This window comes from Adiantum capillus-veneris, chromosome 14, assembly GCF_014529385.1.
Source record: "Adiantum capillus-veneris isolate H3 chromosome 14, ASM1452938v2, whole genome shotgun sequence".
NCBI lineage: Eukaryota > Viridiplantae > Streptophyta > Polypodiopsida > Polypodiales > Pteridaceae > Adiantum > Adiantum capillus-veneris.
The window spans coordinates 56,041,409-56,061,412 of NC_140944.1; the positions used below are offsets into that span (position 1 = coordinate 56,041,409).

Consider the following 20,004-nt stretch of genomic DNA (forward strand, 5'->3'; position numbering starts at 1 on the left):
ATTCCTAAGCCTTTTTATTGAGCCCAAATAGGTAGGAATCCATTCTTTAAACCTTGGCTAAGGTATAAAAGCCAACTTTTGTAATTTTAAACCTAAGTTTTTTAATTTAAAAAGTGTACGTTGCAATTGAGTATTATGAGTTCCGTGTTTCTTTCGATTGCTCGTGTCTCTGTCCTGCGATGTTGCATTGTGAATCCGAGCATAAACTGATTTTTGACCATAGGGATAGATAGAGCACGTCCTAAGTAATCCATAGAGTGCTTCAAAGGCCGCAACCAACCTACCCAAAGTCTCGAGAGGTGCACCTTTAAGAAACTATTCATATAACGTACGTTCAAAGGATATTAAAAAAACCCCTTTACTTACATGAGTAACGTAATAAAATGAGTCCTTTTTCTTCAAAAACTTACGGGTGTTTCTCTAAAATCAATTTAAAAAACTCTTATGTTAATACAATCTTGTTAAAACTTTAAAATTATGCCGATTAAGAAACCCATTCATTTGATCTCACGTGGTAACTTACATGTCTAAGAGGTGAACCCCCCGAATCCAAAATAGACTGTTTATCTTACGCGTGATTTTTTTCGAGTGTCAGAAATGACATTTTTAGCATATGGGGATACCAAGGATACTTTGCACAACATTTTATGTCTATGATTCTCGCTTTGCTAGCATCGATATGGTGAGTCTTGGCAACCGGCCGACAACACCCTTAACCTGAACATAGTTGAATTTGGTATTTTTAGAATCTTAAGCACAACTTTAGTTCAATAAAAAAAATTCCGAGTCGAATTCAGATACAGACTGACCCTCGAATCTCTCGAATCTCTGCAAGAAATTTTCACGATCACTTTGATAACTTAAAAAATTGGAGACCTTTTATAGATATTAAAGCACATGGGCTAGAAGATATTAAATCACATGGCTTAGCAAATATTTTACCACATGGACCATATATTTCTAGATGAAGCAGTAAAATGAAACTAAAGTTAACAAATTCGAAAATCAAGCTAAGCAGGTGTTAGGAAGGATATTTTGAACCTGACAGGGGCTAAAATAGCAGTAGAGGGCGCTCCCTTGAGATGGGGGGACTTCTTGGAGTTGCTAAATACAACCGTGCTTGTCAAGAACCTATAAATAGAGCCCTCGTTTTCACAACTTTCCTTAGACTCGGAGACCGTGGTAAATTCTCTCTAGCCTAGAGAGAGTCTACCCACAAATCACTAAAGAGAAAAAACTCTTAGTGATTAACCAAGGTAATTATTATTAATCCCTTTAGATTAGTCAAAGATATGTTAATTTAAGGTTATTTTTTATAATTATATTATTAATTAGGAAAGATTAGACTTCTCTCTATTGATAATTATCATTTTATACATAAATAAGTTGTTGAATACTAAATCTCTAATTATAAACAATAATCTAATTAATTATTAATTTATATCAAGGATGAAATTATCTAATTTTGACCGTAATTAAGAGAAAATATACCAAATCAACTTAGATAAGTATGAATTAATTTTCAAAGCTTCTAAACACTGTTAGAAAGATGTGGAAATTATATCAAAATCATCTTTCTAATTTTGGTATTTATTAGAGCATAAACTATTTGTTTTTAACATATAATGAATGGAAAATTAAAAAATATAGCTTAACAAATCATGAAGTAATTAACAGAGAAGCTTCACATTGCTAACTAGTTGTGAAATTATCTCAAAATTATTTTATTAGTTTTTATAATTATTAGGTCTAAAGATATTTGTTTGATAAAGAATGTTTTCCAGTGCTGCTTTAAATACTTGTCTTAAGGAATCCCTGCTAATTGAAAATTAAAAGGAACCATTATTTTGAGTGTAAAAAGAACATGGTAGTAATCTAAACTAACATAATATGGGGGAAGGGGGAGCCCTTTACACGTGTCAAAATCTACGACATGAAGCCTAAACTCCAAAACTGAGAGAAGCCCCTGTGCACGCAATAAAGAGGGAGAGAGAAAGAGAGAGAGCTTTGGCGGCCGACCGTACTAGTTAGAAAATAAAGAAGCATGTGTGAGTGGTAAGTGGGGATTGACTAAGGTTTAAAGATATCTGTTTGATAAATAATTTTTAGAAATGTTGCTTTTAATACTTGTTTTAAGAAATCCCTGTTAATTGAAAAGTAAAAGGAGCCATTATTTTAAGTATAAGAAGAACATGGTAGTAATTATAAAATAAAGAAGCATGTGCCAGGTGGTAAGTGGGGATCGACTAAGGTTGTCGATCATGGATGCGTGGACCTGATTAGTCATGCAAATAAATCCTCGCGCATTAATGTTTAGTAAACTTTTTCAAAGGAAGAGAAGTCTACCAAAGGATGTGCCCTCACTCAGGTAGAGGGGAAAAAGTGTTGGAAGAGGATTCCTTAGACCATTTGCAGAGGTTATAGGGTTGAAAAAGTTTTAGGTCTTTTAGATTATGTTCCGTTTTTGCTTGTGAGATAGGACTATGTCTTTCTCTAGGGCTAAATCCCAAGCCATTGCCAATGGTAAGGGTTCGTTCCCTCGATTTTTCTTACTCAGGGATTCTAGTTTTTTTATCAGGCTTAGAGACCTGTCAAGGACCCATCACGACTTTAGAGTCTTTGGGTTGGGGACCTCTCGCGTATTGGCCTAAATGTACATAAGATTGCCTACATAATCTATGTCATTCTTAGTCAAGCCCCTCTTCTCTTAAAAGAAATATGAGGAAATAAGTTAGTTGTCATTAACCTCGATTTTTCTTACTTAGGGATTCTAGTTTTTTTATTAGGCTTATGTCAAAGACCTCATCACGACTTTAGAGTCTTTCGGTTGGGGACCTCTCACGTAGTGGTCTAAATGTACATAAGATTGCCTACATAACCTATGTCATTCTTAGTCAAGCCCCTCTTCTCTTGCAAGAAATATGTTTTTTGTCATTAACCTGCCATGTGGCACTACTCTACAAGCTTTATCCAATGGTCCTCAATTGCTCTCAAGATTTCAATGCTTTATTAAGGCCTTATGCAGGCCAAATATAGAAGCAACGAGCCTCAACACTATACGGCATGGGCACATTTCAAGGACGGAGGTGAAAATCGTAAGGCACATGCATTGTAGGCCATGTGATTAGACGCCCTAAATTTACAAGATCGGTGGGCTAAATTTACAAAAATTGTCCCGAAAATACGAATTGGCCTGCATTTACAAATGATGCATTGAACGTATGGGGGTGTGGTGGTTTGAGCACATGCATCACTTGGCAGAGGTCGTGGGTTTGAGGCTCAAAGTGCGGGACAACCTGAATTTACCTACCGGCCGGTCGGAATAATCCAATGGCCCGAATGACCCCCACCGTCCCCACTCCCATTTGAAAATGCCCGTGCCAGATAGTGCGGAGGCACTGCGAGGAAGAGGCCAACCGCCATGTTGCCATGGAATTGATGATAAATATCCAATTGTCAGAAAAATGCTCACTCGGGATCGACGACTCAACTGTCGAGCAGCGAGCTGCGCGGAGTTATACACAGAGCTTTTCTTGCAGCTCGAGTCCTCATCGATGGAGAGCCAGAGTAAGTCACCCATTCTTGCTTAAGCTGGTCAGTAGGCGCTCAGTGCATGTTTTTCTCATGTAATCGTATCATTCTATGGCAGGCCGCCCCATCCTGCTTAGGTATTACGGAACCACACACATGCTGGGGTCAAGAAGAGCTATCGCCACCATCGCTAGAAGGCTCAGACAGAGCCCTATGTGCAAAGAGAACGCTGACGGTGAAGATAAAGAGGAAGGCCCAGGTGTTACCTAACATGGAACAGCAAGATAAGAAAGTGGATAATGAGGATGGGGACGCGGTGAGAATCGTGGGGCTTTTGAAGTCTTGTGCTGAGAATAAAGATTTGCACTTGGGCACCCAATTGCATGCTGAGATTGTTGCAAAACAGTTGCTAGATACGCACAATTTTGTTGGTAGCACACTTGTGCATATGTATGTCAAGTGCAATGCACTTGAGAAAGCGCAAGATGTGTTCAACAAGCTTCGAATAAGAGACACAGTCTCATGGACGGCATTAATGGGAGGATATGCTCAGCATGGGCATGGCGAGGAGACACTTAAGTGCTTTGAACAAATGCTACACGAAGGTGTCGCTCCAGATATGTTCACTTTCTCTTGTCTCTTGAAAGCTTGCTGTGCCATGGGTGCGGCCCAAAAGGGTGGAGAAATACACTCTCGAATAGTCAAAGACTGCTTTTTGGAAAGAAATCTGGTGCTAGCCAATGTTATGATAGATATGTACGCAAAATGTGGTGTTGTTGAAAGAGCCCAAGCAATTTTTGATGAACTACCAGTCAAAGATGCGGTGTCATGGACAACATTAATCGCAGGCTATACTGAGTCCGACCGTGAACATCAAGCATTTATGTTGTTTGAAAAAATGCGTAAGGGGGGTTTTTCGCCAAGCATAGCCACTTTTCTTAGCATCTTAAAGGGTTGTGGTAGTATGGGAGCAGCAGACAAAGGTCAAGAAATACACTCACAGATTGTGAAAGAGGGCTTGTATGATGCGAGTACTATGGTTACCAATGCTTTAGTAGCTATGTATGGAAAAGTGGGGCTCCTTGTAGATGCAAAACTGATGTGTGAAAGGCTGCCGGCTCGAGACATCATCACATGGAACACATTGATTGGGGGGTATACTCATCAAGGGTATGGTGAGGAAGCTCTTGACATATTTGACAGGATGCAACATGAGGGGTTTAGTCCTAATGCAATAACCTTCACCAGCACGTTAAAAGCTTGTGGCATGGTAGGAGCTGCAAACAAGGGAAATGAACTGTTCAAGCAGATTGTCAAACAGCACCTTCTTGAGAAGAATGTCGTTGTTGCCAATGCAGTCATAGATATGTTTTGTAAATGTGGGTTGGTTAGAAGGGCCCAAGAGGTCTTCGACAAACTCCGGGTCAGGGATGTTGTCTCATGGAATGCATTAATAGTTGGTTACAGCCAACAAGGGTATGAGGAAAAGGCTATGGCTTGTTTTGAGCGAATGCAAAGTGAGGGCTTCGCTCCAGATGCAATTACCTTTGCTTCCATCTTGAAAGCTTCAGGAACCACTGGAGCTGCAGTTAAGGGCCAAGAAATACATGCCATGGTTGTCGGAGATGGTTTGTTAGACAAAACTATGGATGTGAACACTGCCTTGGTATATATGTATGCCAAAAATGGCATGCTTATTGAAGCACAGGAAGTTTTCGACAACTCACATGTTCATGACGTAATTTTATGGAATGTGCTCCTAGCAGGATATTCACAGTTTGGCCAGGATGAAGTAGTCTTTTGCTTACTTGGAAAATTGGAAGAAGAAGGAACTAAGCCAGATTCAGCCACTTTTACTTCAGTATTGAATACTTGCAGCCACAGAGGTTTACTGGACAAGGGCCAGTCTTATTTTGTAAAACTAAGTAAGGGCTATGGTTTAACTCCAACCTTAGAGCATCTTACGTGCATGATCGACCTTTTTTGCCGTGCAGGGCATCTTGTTGTGGCAGTAACAATTATTGAGACTATGTCCTTTTCTGCAGATTCGACGCTGTGGCTTACAGTTTTAAGTGCTTGTCAAAGATGGGGAAAAATGACATTTGGAATGTGGGCCTTTGAGCAAGCAGCAGAAGCTGAAGGGAAGATCGATACCGTTTATGCTTAAGTTGTAAATGATACTGGAGTGTGACAAGATTAACTAGAGTGCTTCTGTAGCTGTTTGTGAGCTGCAAGAGAGAAATAGAAATATTTTGTCAACATCGGCGAAAGGCCATGTTGACCTATGAGAAAAATAGTATACAATGATGTCCATGTCTCTGCAGTATCATGCATGAACTAACGATGGGGTATATACAACTCTGATGTACTCAGCTGAAACTCTGGATATATATACACTCCCAGAATGCTGATGTCTGTGGAAGAAATTACTCCCCTCCAAGGATAAAATACGTGGGAGAGGGCGAGATGGCCGCTCTGAGTAGAACTGAGAAAGGGGTGCGGCGATGCCTCTCGTCTTGCCGTGCTGTGTATCTGATATGATTCTCTGCTGGCTGCTGGAGAGTCCAATGTCGATGCCTTGGGCCAGGCAACGGTAGTCTCCATCAGGCCCGAGCTTCGTTGCTCCTCTCAAGTTGAAACCTTGAGTAGGCCTCGGTCTCGATGGCAGTGGCTCCGGCAGATCATCTTTCCTCACCGTAGCTGTCTCTGTCTAAATTGGCGCTGCTGGGGGGTCCTCTTGCATGATAGCTATAAGACTGTCCTGATGCCTGTGCATCTCTAGAAAGAAGAAGCTGAGGCATTGCTGATCCTCAAATGTCATGATGCGATTGATCAGTCCAAAGCCCCCCCTACAGAGGCAATGATATCCCCCTCTGATCTCATAGTATACCAGGGTATTTACATATAAAATGCTCCTTATATCTGGCTATAGTCTGCACAGTTTGCAAGTCTTGTCCTCTCGAAGTATACTGACTGCCTGCCCAGTCTCGACCTCTCGTCTATGTGAGGATACAAGAAGTTGGCCAACGGTGCTCATCATAGTGTTTCACATGTATATCTCCATTTTACCTGGTTTCCGGATGAGCCCCTGGCTTGTAATCTGTAAAAAATGATCTTTGTAGACCTTCATCCTCGCGGTCAATGGACGTAGTAGGTCTACCCATGTCTGCCTCACAAAGTCTTGCATCAGGTCACATCTAATAACTCGGTTCCTTTTCAAATGTAGATCATATTGAAAGGGTGGTAGTCTCTGTAACCGGCGTGTTCAATCCAAAAAGGGCGGTAGACTTTACTTCAAACCTTGATTTAGCTTTCACCCATTATTAGTCGTCTATTATACCTGCACTATAGTGACACAAGAGAGGGGAATGGGATACAGATGCTAGAATACACCTGTATGAGAAGACCGACACCAGATTGGCCCCTAACTTAGGTGCCCCTTTCGCTATTTCTTTATTGTTCAAAAGAGGGAATAAACGCTGTGGATCCCTACAAGCTGCCTCGCACAAACTTGGCTGAATTTCAACTGTTCCGGCTCGATTTCGGCAGCATAACAGTACGAGGACCCTTCACAATCAGTATTCCCACGCATTGAGTGACTTTCCCGACGCATACGGGCACTTTGCAAGACCTGGCGAGAATCTGCAGCACGCTGAATTCTCTGTTTTCAGCCCCGAAAATGTGCTAGATCGTCTATACAGCGGTCCCCTTGCGTCCCCGAACCTCCTGGGGGTATTAGGGTCCGTTTAGGGCCAAAACCCTAAACCTGCAGAAATACACAACAGGCTGTAATTTGCTGTTTTGGGCTCCGTTTCGCATGCCAATCGCATCCGTAGCAAGTCCTCGAGCTCCCGCACCTGTAGGGCTACTTGCCCTTTGAATCGGACGAGATTTCTGGCGTGAAACCTCTCCGAATTCACCTGTACCTGCGGGGGGATTAGCCGCTAGCTAATCCAGTACCTGTGCAAGAGGCTCTTGCCTCGGCAATCGCGCATGAACCCACACAACTGTACATTGGTCAAATGAAGAGCCTACTAGAGGGACATAACATACTGCCAAAGGGGAGAGAGAGGGTAGTGCGTAGCGTGCAGGGCATCACTCTTGGCACCGCACTGTGCATAAGAGGGAAAGCAAGCACTCCATAGCTCTTAATCTGTGACAAAATCTGAGAATCAGTCTCCTCTCTCATTTTAGGCGCCCCCTCTTTGGCTAGGAGTAGCAGAATGCTCACAGAGTGCCACATGGCACATTTTCCGACTTTGGGCATTCCGGGCTAAAAATATCTCAATTGGTGCGTCACTTGACTTTGCAGCAAAGCAAGAAAATGTTCCCCTTGTTATTCCGGAGGTAATGACGCCAACACATTTTCAGGTCCCAAAATAGCAGTTTCCTAAATTTTAGGAGATGCTGCCATTGTATCTTTCTAGGTCATCTGACTCTCTTTGTACACTGCGGCCACATCCAGAATTGAAATGTAGCCTCTATAGCAAAGGATTCCGCTTTGGCTAGTCAATGATCCCACCTGGCTAACCATAGTCCTTGTCCAACCTTAGTGCTCTCTTGCTCTCAGGCCTGGACTCCCTCTGAACAGTTCCACACTAGCTATGCACGGCAGTTAGATTTCCCGAGGGGTGTTTCCAAAAAGTGAAAGTAAATAGATAATAAGAAAGAAATCAACAAGGATAGATAGTAGTCACACGTTGGTGACATATCCCCCTCTTGAAATCTCAAACGTCCTCGTTTGCATCTATGTCGTACATGCTCCTAGTCAACACTGATGTATTCAACACCTGTCGACACATGTACGACACATACATGCTCATTGTCAACCCTGGTGTATTCAACACCTCGTCAACACATGTATTGCCTGCGTGTGAACCCTGTCCCAATGACATAGTGGTAGCTTCGCACTCTGCCATTGCTTTGAGTCACTAACTTTCCAATGACAAAATGGTAGCTGCACATTTTGCCACTGTCTTATAGTACACGTTGGATCCCGTAACACTTTCAAGCATACCCAAACCGACAGTTTAAGAATGCAGTTACACATGTACTCTCTAATAGAAGCAACTACTGTATCCTTGACAAACTGACAAGAAATACTTACTTCTATAGCACTAACCAAACTTTTGGACATTTCATAAGAGCAATTGCCAAACTGACAATCTGTACAGCTCTAACATTCATGTAACAGGTATTTCATTTGAGCTCACTTTAAATACCATGTACATCATTTTTTTCAGAAGCCATTGTCACACTGACAATCCATGTAGCTCTGAAACTCATGGGGTCAAGGTAGGTTGCAAACCGAAGGCTTCAAGGTAAAGTGATAACACAGTTGGTGACTCTGCAAGTTCACCTTCTTCCATCCACTTAGCATCCATTGGTGGATAGTTTCTGAACTTTACCAAGTAACGCCTAGCAACCTTGCCTTTCACTTTCCTTTCTTTGTGTGCCAAAATCTGTTCCGGGACCAAGATCTCGTCAAGTTCCTTGACTTCCGGCTGATCTTCAGCTGGCATATCTTCTGGCACATCACCCACATAGGGTCTGAGAAGACTCACATGAAACGCATTGTGAATCTTCCAACTGTCAGGCAATTTCAATCTATATGCAACATCACTGATTATGTCGCATACTTGAAAAGGCCCATAGTAACGCATACTGAGCTTTGGAAACAGTCTTTCCTTGCCCTTCATCTTCTTTAACCTTGCCTTTTCAAAGCGTAAAAGCACCCAATCACCAAGTGAATATACCACTTCACGACGGTGATGATCAGTTGCTTTCTTTTGCTTTGCCTGAGTCTTTTCTAAGGCCACTTTGACCTTCTTGTACATTTCATCCATGTCCTGAACATACTTATCTGCTTCAAATATCTTGTCCTTTGTATGCAGTATGGGAGGAACTTTCTTGCCACCTTCAACTATCTCAAAAGGTGCCTTGCCAGTTGATGAATGCACTGTATTATTGTATGCATACTCCTCTAATGGCAAATCCTGCTCCCACTTTCCTTTATGCTCTGACACATAGCACTTCAGCAGATCTAGGACAATAGAATTTGCCTCTTCTGATTGCCCAACTGTTTGAGGATGAAATGACGAAGAGAATTTGAGCGTGGTACCCATATTCTCAAACAAGCCTCTCCAGAACAAACTTGTCATACGTGGATCACAGTCGCTAACAATCGACTGTGGCATGCCATGATACTTGAAAATATTGCTCATAAACAAGCGTGCCATTTGATCTGGCTTTATCTTCTTCCTGACAAGAATAAAATGAGCCTGTTTGTTGAATCTGCAAATAATGGTCCAAATACCATCAGTTCCTGTCTGCGTTCTCGGAAGATCAAAGATAAAATCCATAGCAATACTTTCCCATGGTTTATCTGGAATAGGTAGTGGTTGCAATAACCCTGGTGCCTTTTGCCTGTCAAACTTGACCTTTTGGCATATTAGGCATTCTCGCACAAAGGCATCGACATCCCTTCTCAATGTAAGCCAATAGAAGAATGTCTCAGCCGCTTTAACTGTAGCATCGATACCACGATGCCCTAATTACGGTGGGACATGACTCTCTTCCATAACTTTGCGTCGCAATGGCTTTGTGAGACACAATCTGCCATGCATCATCATGAACCCGTCTTTCAGAAGATAGTGTTCATGACGTTGTCCATCCATTAGCTGCTCGAAGACCCTTGCAAAATCTTCATCATTTGAATACTGTTCTCTCATATCATCAAGTTCATGATGATAAGGAATTGACACAGCTGAAATTTGTGGCTTCCTTGACAAGGCATCAGCCACAACGTTCTTCTTGCCTTCCACATGCACAATCTGAAAGTGGAACATGGACAAGATATTTGCCCATCGCATATGCTTCTCTGATAACTTTGTCTGTGTCAAGAAGTATCGCAAGGTCTGATGGTCTGTTTGGACAACGAAATCTGCACCTAGCAGGTAGTGTTTCCAACTTAAGAGCGCATGAATCACAGCCAGTAACTCTTTCTCATAGACCTGCATGGTCATCTCTGGCCCTTGCAAAATTCTGCTCTCATAGGCTACTACCCTGCCATCTTGCATTAGCACTGCACCAATGCTACTACCGCAGGCATCACATTGGACCACAAATGACTTCCTAAGATCTGGCAACACAATGACTGGATCTGAAGTCATCTTTTCCTTTAAGAGATTAAAAGATGAAATCTCTTTCTATGTCCATCTAAAGGTGACTACCTTCTTTTGAAGAGCATGTAAAGGTGAAGCAATCTCAGCGAAATTTCGGATAAACCTTCTGTAATAGGAGCATAGTCCCAAGAAACTTCGGACATCGTGCACCGTCTTCAAATTTGGCCATGACTTGATCACTTCAACTTTTGCAGGATCCATTCTGACACCATCCTTGGAGACAATGTGTCCCAGAAAGTGAATCTCTTCCAGAAAAAACTCACTTTTCTTTGCATTGATCAGCAACCTATGACTGCGTAGCTCTTTGAACACAATGGCCAAGTGATGCCTATGCTCCTCTTCATTCTTTGAGTAGACTATCATGTCATCAAAGAATGTACAAACAAACTGCTGGTGTGGACGGAAAATTATGTCCATCATCCTATTAAACGTAGCAGGAGCATTTGTGAGACCAAAGGGCATCACTAAAAATTCGTAAAGGCCAAACGTTGTTCTAAAAGCAGTCTTGTGCACATCCTCTGATCTAATGCGGATCTGATGGTACCCACTCTTTAGATCTATCCTGCTAAACATAGATGCTCCTTCTAATTTGTCCATAATATCATCAATTCTAGGTATAGGGAACCTATTCTTGATGGTATTCTTGTTCAGTGCACGGTAGTCTATGCACATACGCCATGAGCCATCCTTTTTCTTCAACAACAACACTGGAGAACAGAATGGAGATGAGCTGGGCTGAATCAGCCCCTTTTCTAACAGCTCTTGTACTTGGCCCATTATCTCTTTCTATTGAGCCGCACTAACCCTGTACGGAGGCTTATTTGGTGGGCTACTGCCTGGCACCAAATCTATCGCATGGTCTTCGGGTCTCTCTGGCGGTAATTGAGACGGTAATGAATCGGAAAAATAGTCACTGTACTGTTGTAAAAACATTGACCTTTCTTTATTTAGCATAGATAAATTTGATTCATCACAATCTGATACTTCACGTGCAAAAACCAAGTACGCAAAAAGATGCTTTTTCATTACAGAAGTAATAGCAGAAGCTGATACAGTAGGAATAGACTCCCCTTTAAGCTTTACATCCAGAATGTGAGTCTTTCCCCTGCTCTGTACAGTGATCTTTTTGTTGTAGGCATCCATGATTCCCTGTACACGAAACAACCAAGGAATACCTAACAACACATCACATCTGTCCAGTGGCATGATGTAAAATTCTTCAGCATCTACATAGGACTGGATATGTAGACGCAACTTTCCAATGATGGGTGTCACAACCTCTGTATGGCCAGGACATGCCAAACCTGCCTCTACTGTATACCCCATCTCTTCAGGTCTGATTCCCAACTTCGAATCCAATTTTGGGGAAATAAAATTAGCTTTGGCCCCTGGGTCAAAGAAGATAAGCATTGTTTGATCCCTGACCTTTCCCCATGCTCTGCAAAGCTCACTTGCATATGAATTTGGCTTGTCGCCCACCATATCTGGCACTAGACCAGCCATGGGCTTCTTTCCTTTCTTGTCTTCCTTGTCATCAGAATCAGCTGGCCTTTTCTTTGTAGGACAATTGTAAGCAATGTGGCCAGGCTGCTCACAAATAAAGCATTTGTTCTCTGTCCTCAGGACCTTCTTTTGCTCTTCAAACTTGCGAGGAAAACTTCTTTTCCATTTCTTCGCTGGTCCCTTTTTTGATTCAGCCGTAGCTTTATCTTTCCCTGCGTTGGCTGACTCCTGAGTCCCTTTAGGAGCCTCATTGGGAACGTGCTTCTTGGCTGAATTTTTCTTGCCTGATCCTGCCTTGACGCCAGTGTTAAATTCACAATCTTCTCCCTTGAGCAAAGCATTGCCATTGTTTGCTACCTCGATGAGTTGCGTCAAAGTAGTGACTTTTGTCTTCGTACAGTACTTTCTCAATCCTTTAGGTAGGCCACAACAGTACTTTTCAATCTGTTCTGTCAATGGCACAAACCTATAGGAAGTTACTGGAAGTAGAGCTTTCCAAAACTTTCGATTGTAATCATCCAGATTTCTGCAAGTGGCAGCATTAAGCTGGTGCCATTCTGTCATGACATCTGCTTCAAAGTCATCAGATAACCATGCTGCTGCAAAAATCTGCTTGAAATAAATCCATGTGGACGGAGCTTGCCCTTGAAGCAATAAAGTTGTCCACCATTGTCCCGCATTCCCTGTCAAGAAAGTGGCTGCCTTGCGGACCTTTGAAGCCTCTGTAAAGTTTCCCCCTGCATAGGCCTTGTCAAACTGTTGGAGGAATGAGAGAGCCTTCTTCCTGTCATAAAACCCTGTAAAGGTCGTGAAAGACACACCTTTGCCACCTTCTTTGTACGGAGTTGGCCTCTCCAGCGGTGTTAAATTGTCATATGGAAGTGACTGAAACATGGGAACACTATTAGGGTTCATCTGTGTTCCTTGGCCACTATTAATTTGACCTGGAAATGCCATATTTGGCTGCTGATTTGTAATTCCAGCCATACCAAAATTTGCCTATGGCATCCCAAATTGGCCCTGAGTGCTCTGAAACCCTGGTAGCATGCCCGTGACACCATACATGGGGTTAGGCATCATCATTTGAGCACTCCCGAACACTGTTCCTGGCGTGTAAAACTGATTTCCAGGTGCATGACCAGCCATGCTCTGGAATACCGATGCACCTCCAAAATAGCCAGGGTGTACTGAAGGTGGTGGGAAGACCTGTTGCATAGCCTATAGGTTGCTTCCCTGCCCATTAGAACCAGCTATAGGCTGCTGAAAGGTGGCGGGCTGAACTGGTATAGCTTGAAAGACTGGCATCTCAGCCACCTGTTCTTGCACCTTAGGCACAGGTTGTGGAGACTGCATGTTCTCCGTCAAGTGTACAGGTGTTTCCATTGACAGTGCGATATGAATCACCTGTGCTCGAGCCTTAACAGGCTTTTGAATATGATCCAGTGACCCAACTTGCTGAGAGGGAACAGGAGATTGCAGAAAGGCTAAAAACCTCGAATTCTGCATTACTTGTGTGAACATAGCCAAGCCAGTAGCCAACTGGGTCCTGAATATATCGTCATCTGTCTGTGGTGGTCTTGAGGACTCACCCACTTCACGTGTCTGTTGACCCTATGAAGAGGAAACCTCTTCAGTCACATCATCTGGTCTGTCAACCATAATTGCTATTCCCTGTGTCTGGTCTATGATCCCCTGTGTCTTCAAGCCTAAACTGACCAAGGCTCACTTCTATGGGAAAAAGTGATTTAACCCCGTCGATGGAACCATGTAACCGGCCTGTTCAATCCAAAAAAGGCGGTAGACTTTACTTCAAACCTTGATTTAGCTTTCACCCATTATTAGTCGTCTATTATACCTGCACTATAGTGACACAAGAGAGGGGAATGGGATACAAATGCTAGAATGCACCTGTATGAGAAGACCGACACCAGATTGGCCCCTAACTCAGGCGCCCCTTTTGGTATTTCTTTATTGTTCAAAAGAGGGAATAAACGCTGTGGATCCCTACAAGCTGCCTCGCACAAACTTGGCTGAATTTCAATTGTTCCGGCCCAATTTCGGCAGCATAACTGTACTAGGACCCTTCACAGTCAGTATTCCCACGCATTGAGTGACTTTCCCGACGCATACGGGCACTTTGCAAGACCTGGCGAGAATCTGCAGCACGTTGAATTCTCTGTTTTCAGCCCAGAAAATGCGCCAGATCGCCTGTACAGCGGTCCCCTTGCATCCCCGAACCTCCTGGGGGTATTAGGGTCCGTTTAGGGCCAAAACCCTAAACCTGCAAAAATACACAGTAGGCTGTAATTTACTGTTTCGGGCTTCGTTTCGCGCGCCGGTCGCATCTGTAGCAAGTCCTCGAGCTCCCGCACCTGTAGGGCTACTTGCCTTTTGAATCAGACGAGATTTCTGGCGTGAAACCTCTCTGAATTCACCTGTACCTGCAGAGAGATTAGCCGCTAGCTAATCCCGTACTTGTGCAAGAGGCTCTTGCCTCGGCAATCGTGCATGAACCCACACAACTGTACATTGGTCAAATGAAGAGCCCACTAGAGGGGCATAACATACTGCCAAAGGGGAGAGAGAGGGTAGTGCGTAGCGTGCAGGGCATCACTCCTGGCACCGCACTGTGCATAAGAGGGAAAGCAAGAACTCCATAGCTCTTAACCTATGACAAAATCTGAAAATCAGCCTCCTCTCTCATTTTAGGCGCCCCCTCTCTGGCCAGGAGTAGCAGAATGCTCACAGAGTGCCACATGGCACATTTTCCGACTTTGGGCATTCCCGGCTAAAAATATCTCAACTGGTGCGTCAGTTGGCTTTGCAGCAGAGCAAGAAAATGTTCCCCTTGTCATTCCGGAGGTAATGACGCCAACACATTTTCAGGTCCCAAAATAGCAGTTCTCTAAATTTTAGGAGATGCTGCCATTGTATCTTTCTAGGTCATCCGACCCTCTTTGTACACTACGGCCACATCCAGAACTGAAATGTAGCCTCTGTAGCAAAGGATTCCACTTTGGCTAGTCAATGACCCCACTTGGCTAACCATAGTCTTTGTCCAACCTTAGTGCTCTCTTGCCCTCAGGCCTGGACTCCCTCTGAACAGTTCCACACTAGCTATGCAATGCAAGGCAGTTAGATTTCCTGAGGGGTGTTTCCAAAAAGTGAAAGTAAATATATAATAAGAAAGAAATCAACAACAAGGATAGATAGTAGTCACACGCTGGTGACAGTCTCTCCATATCAAGGCCATGTCTGGAATACCACCTCTCTACTGTAGCATACCCCTCTATGAGCCCTAGTGTCTGAAAAAGCGGCTCAATTACCATGGGATGAGTGTCAAAATCAGCTCATACTATGCCATGCGGTACCCAGGTTACTTTGAATGCTCCTCGACTGTATTGAACTTGAGGCAATCTTGGGGCCAATGATTGGAGCTGCCTTGCAATGGCAGTGACAGTACTGTCTACTATGGCATTACCTCTACCTCCTGCCCCCCATATTTGATGGGTGTGGCTCGTCCCCTGGCTACTGATGATGTATAGAAAATCATGAAAGTTTTTACCAAGATTAAGACAAAAATCCTCTAATGTTGCTATATGTTTGTAGTGCTTCCTCTGAAGTTGGCACTAAAACAATGTCATTACAATGATATTCTTGCAAGAGATCTACCTCTACCACCTCCTTTGTCTGTCAAGGTCGGGCGTCAGGGGGCAGGGCATCCTGGCCCTCCGTTCGCTGTCTCTTCTCAATTGGAATCTCAACCTGCACCCACTGGATGGCCACCACGTTAGCATGCGTAACATTTGTACTCTGCAGCCAATCATTTCACTCCAGCTAAGCGCACAAAACGATACAAACTGTAGACACCTCAGCATCCGGAAGGTTGGCGCATGCAAGCCAATCATACCCCTTCACACATTAGGAAATTTCAGAGGTCATTTGGAGGGCCATATGAAGAGAGAGAAAAATAGAGCGCGTCCAATGAGCATGAAGGCTACGTTACGTAGGAAAGTACGTGGAAAGACTCAAAAAATAGGAAAATAGCATAAAACTTTCACGAATCTAGGATTGTAGCATAGTAATTTCCTTCCTTTTACCGAGCTTTTAGGTGCTTGCATGTGGTCCCACTTCTGATATTCTCTTATGGTCATTAACGTACTAGAGGGTGACCATTAAGCCCGCACAAGATATTGGAATTCTAAAACACTTTCCCTCCATTAGAATGCTTTCAAAGTGAATCTCCCTCCACTAAAGCTTTTCTCTGAGAGCTATGGCGTCCACGTCTTCTCGCCCAAGAGGCTCCAGGTGTTTACTGTCTCTCACACCAACAACCAACAACTGCACTTTGCCTAGAAGGCCAAGTAGTAGCATATCCTCAATTACAATACCAGCTTCAATAAGTGCAGAGAACCAATGGGTTGGACAAAGGATAAACAAAGGTTCATGGGTCCTCATGCAACCAAGAAGACCCAAGAGGTCTAGTGGTATCAATGTTTACCGCTCAGCATGGAAAGCCAGAGTGTTGGATTTCAAAGTTGAAATCGGCAAAAGATCTGTAAAGGAAGTTCTTGTTCAACATGTGTTTACCCATCCTGAGGTGATAGCAAACGGTGGAAATGTATCAGATATACATCAACCACGTTGCAATTGTAAGTACTCTTGACATGTGAACTTACTGATACTCTCATTATAACTTTTCTTATATATTTTGCAATGTTTCTCCCACTTGTTATGAGTAATGTCTCCATTCTTCACAGCTCAATTACATTAGATTTGTCATTTGTACTTATTGATACTCTTAGTTTAACTCTTCTTATATATATTGCAGATGTTTATCCCTCTTCTTATGAGCAATGGGAGCCTGTGGAGTGCATAATAGGCCTCTTCCATGTTGTTCATGCCCACATTGGTTCTCTACAGTACTCAGAGAGGAGCAGCAAAAGACTGGCTGATGAGGGAATCTTTTTTTATGACCACTTTTACCAACTCAGCTCAGGGAATAAGAATGGCATGTTGGTGAAAGTGCCTCTACCAACCGATTAGAACACTGTGGACTGGCCAGTTCCCGAGGAAACAATGGTGGAGGCAATGCGAAGTAAGCTCTACAAGGATATACAAAGGTCTCTACGTAGCTCTATTCCTACCAAACTGGTTAGAATTGCAAACTTCTGTCCTGTTGCACTCTTCATAGAGCTGTTTCATAGCTACAACATCCGAGTTACAAAAACTATGTTCATGTGCAAGTCATTTCAGCAATCATCCTGTGACAAACTTCTTGACAAAGGATGGTATGCAAAGGAAGAGATTGGTTTACGGTGCGAGGTCGCGCTTGATACTCTAGTTGTCAAGTACATGATTGCAAGCCAATCACTGTTACTCTCGTTTTGGTATATGCGATCACAAATGCTAAACGGTAAGTACATTCCTATGGACCAGGTTTCTGCAGGTTTGGAAGATAATCCTACTGTGGATGTGGAAGTGATTGATAAAGAGCATGGCCTACTATTGGTGGTTACAATAAGGGAGCTATGCAGTCTTCAGCATTTGCGAAATGACATCATTGAAGAGTCAATGGACAAGGACCTATCAGATTTTTCCTTTTTCCTAGCTGGCCGTAAGGTGATGCGGCGAAGGGAAAAAGATATTTTGTGCAAAGAGTTGGATGGTCGGGTTGAAGTAGTGTCAATGTAATAGATATTCTTCTGAACCCAAGTGTATATAAATGACTTTCAAGACATGAAGTTTATTGAGCTCATTTTTCAATTGTGCCCTGTGAAAAAGTGTGCTTGAAATACATTTCTTTACCACGTCAAATCTCTCTCTCTCTCTCTCTCTCTCTCTCTCTCTCTCTCTCATCTTAATTCATTAGAAAGTACAAACTCGTCTGTGAACAATGGACTGAGATACAATTTCTGTAAGTATGGAATCAGAATGTCTTCAAGGTAAAAATCGAAGGAATGCCCCTCGAAAGAAGGTGGTGAGATAGTTGTTCCCGGCGGATTTAGTTCTCCCTTTTCAGGAGTATCATCAGTTAGTAGTGTATTAGTTGCATCAAAGGGTACACCAATTTGGCTAAACGGTTTGTACAAAAGAGGTAAGTGTGGTTTTTAAGGGTGGTAGTGGCCCTCAACGGTAACGCATTTTCTTTGATCATACAAAAAGGCAAAATCTGACGTGTGAGCGTAGCATACACTGCAAACTATTGCAACTAGTGGCGACAAGTTTTGCCTTTGCATTGAAGACCATATGGCAACTCTGAAGCGCGGAAGAAGAAACTGAATAAATTCCTTGGTTCCTGGACGAACCACGACTCGACAAGTTCCCATCCGAAACGTTTGCAAATCCTCAAAGGGTCCTCTGTCACCGAGAGGCACCCGCATCAGCAGCAATCCATTGACGTCCAAGATAATCAACCTCTGTAAAAGTTGACAAGTACATATAAGTAGTTAGAAGCTGAACATATTTTTCCATACTTGAATAGACATTACCGGAACAACCGTATCTACAGGTAGCAAGGGTCCATACTGGGTCTCTGTAGTGTTCATGTCGTTGTTGCTCTCCTCCGCTTTATCTTCATAGTCATCAATCACATCTTCATCAGGGGTCTCCCCCATGGCTCTTTCTGCCTCATTCAAGGTTTCCTCCAAGGTATTTTCGTCTCCCTCGGTTGATCGGCTTGCCTCATACATCCTTGCCTGATCCATATCATTTTGCTCATCCCTAAGCCTGCTTTCCTCATCCATATCCTTTTGCTCATCTATAGGCCTGCTTTCCTCATCTTGGGTTTCAGCCATAGGCTCTTTTGGCTCCTCCACTGGCTGACTTGGCTCTTTCATTGTCTCCTCTGGTTGTACCTTAGCACCTTCCATATGCTCATTTGACCTTTCCTCATCCTCGGCTCTTTCATCTTCTGCTGATATGACCCCCTCGGCCCGTTGTGATTCCAGTGTATCGGATGTAGGGGTTTGTCGTGGTGGCACGTCATGTTTTGTAAGATCAATAGTGCGCTCATCCAAGCCGCTATCTTCAAGCTCTCTAGGGCTAGACATAGTAAGCAGGTGTTGTATTAAACTTACCCGGTATCTTTGCAAATAATCATATGTGTAGTTTTTTAAAGCACTCTGCAAAATTGAAAGACCACATGGTGAGAATTCTTTTATAGACTAAAGCAAAACTAACTGAATGCATTGCCAAATGGGTACCTTAGTCATGAAAGGTTTTAATGCAAAGTAGCTTTGCAGGACATATTCTGCATGGAGAAGACATCTCCAGCCGCAAGAATTTCCATCGGTTTGATTTGGGACAGGTACTTCTTTGATTGGGGCCTTGTATAGTTCATACCTTCCACATAGCTTGCCATAGGCAAGCAACAACCTCTTTATACAACTGCACAAAGCAATGTCAAGATGTTAGCATGAGGCTTCAAATTTACATGGATATCTATAAGAAACACTTTCTGATACAAAACACTTACAGCCTAATTTCAGGGTGGGTTCCTTTTATTGAATTGAACACCCACACTGCTGGTTGGTCAACATCAAGGCATATGAGACTCCAGTGATAGTTGTTCTCATATGGAAAGATGATCACAGTAACTTCCAGCATAGCACAGTGGAGAAACCAACTCTCAAAGGTCCCAGATGGACTGTTCTTTTGTCTAATAATCACTGACATTTGTGGATCAAGAAGAAACACCTTTGTGTGAGTGTGCAGTGGGAGTTGACTTTTGATCAGGCTGCAGAGACTCTATCTGAGTTAGCAAACCTATTATCTGAGTTTTCAA

General features: G+C 43.0%; 1 protein-coding gene across 1 annotated transcript; it reads left to right on the forward strand.

Moving 5' to 3' along the window:
* The first annotated feature begins 3,362 nt into the window (after positions 1–3,362).
* LOC147442413 (pentatricopeptide repeat-containing protein At2g27610-like) lies at positions 3,363–6,761 on the forward strand. The gene is made up of 2 exons (XM_086528587.1): positions 3,363–3,567; positions 3,650–6,761. The coding sequence occupies exons 1-2, from the start codon at positions 3,430–3,432 to the stop codon at positions 5,696–5,698; spliced, it is 2,187 nt and encodes a 728-aa protein (XP_086384713.1). The 5' UTR covers positions 3,363–3,429; the 3' UTR covers positions 5,699–6,761.
* The last annotated feature ends 13,243 nt before the right edge of the window (positions 6,762–20,004 follow it).

Coding starts and splice junctions, on each gene's coding strand:
- LOC147442413 (XM_086528587.1), top strand. CDS start 3,430: ATGGAATTGATGATAAATATCCAATTGTCAGAAAAATGCTCACTCGGG. Junction 3,568..3,649: donor CTCATCGATGGAGAGCCAGA/GTAAGTCACCCA, acceptor ATTCTATGGCAG/GCCGCCCCATCCTGCTTAGG.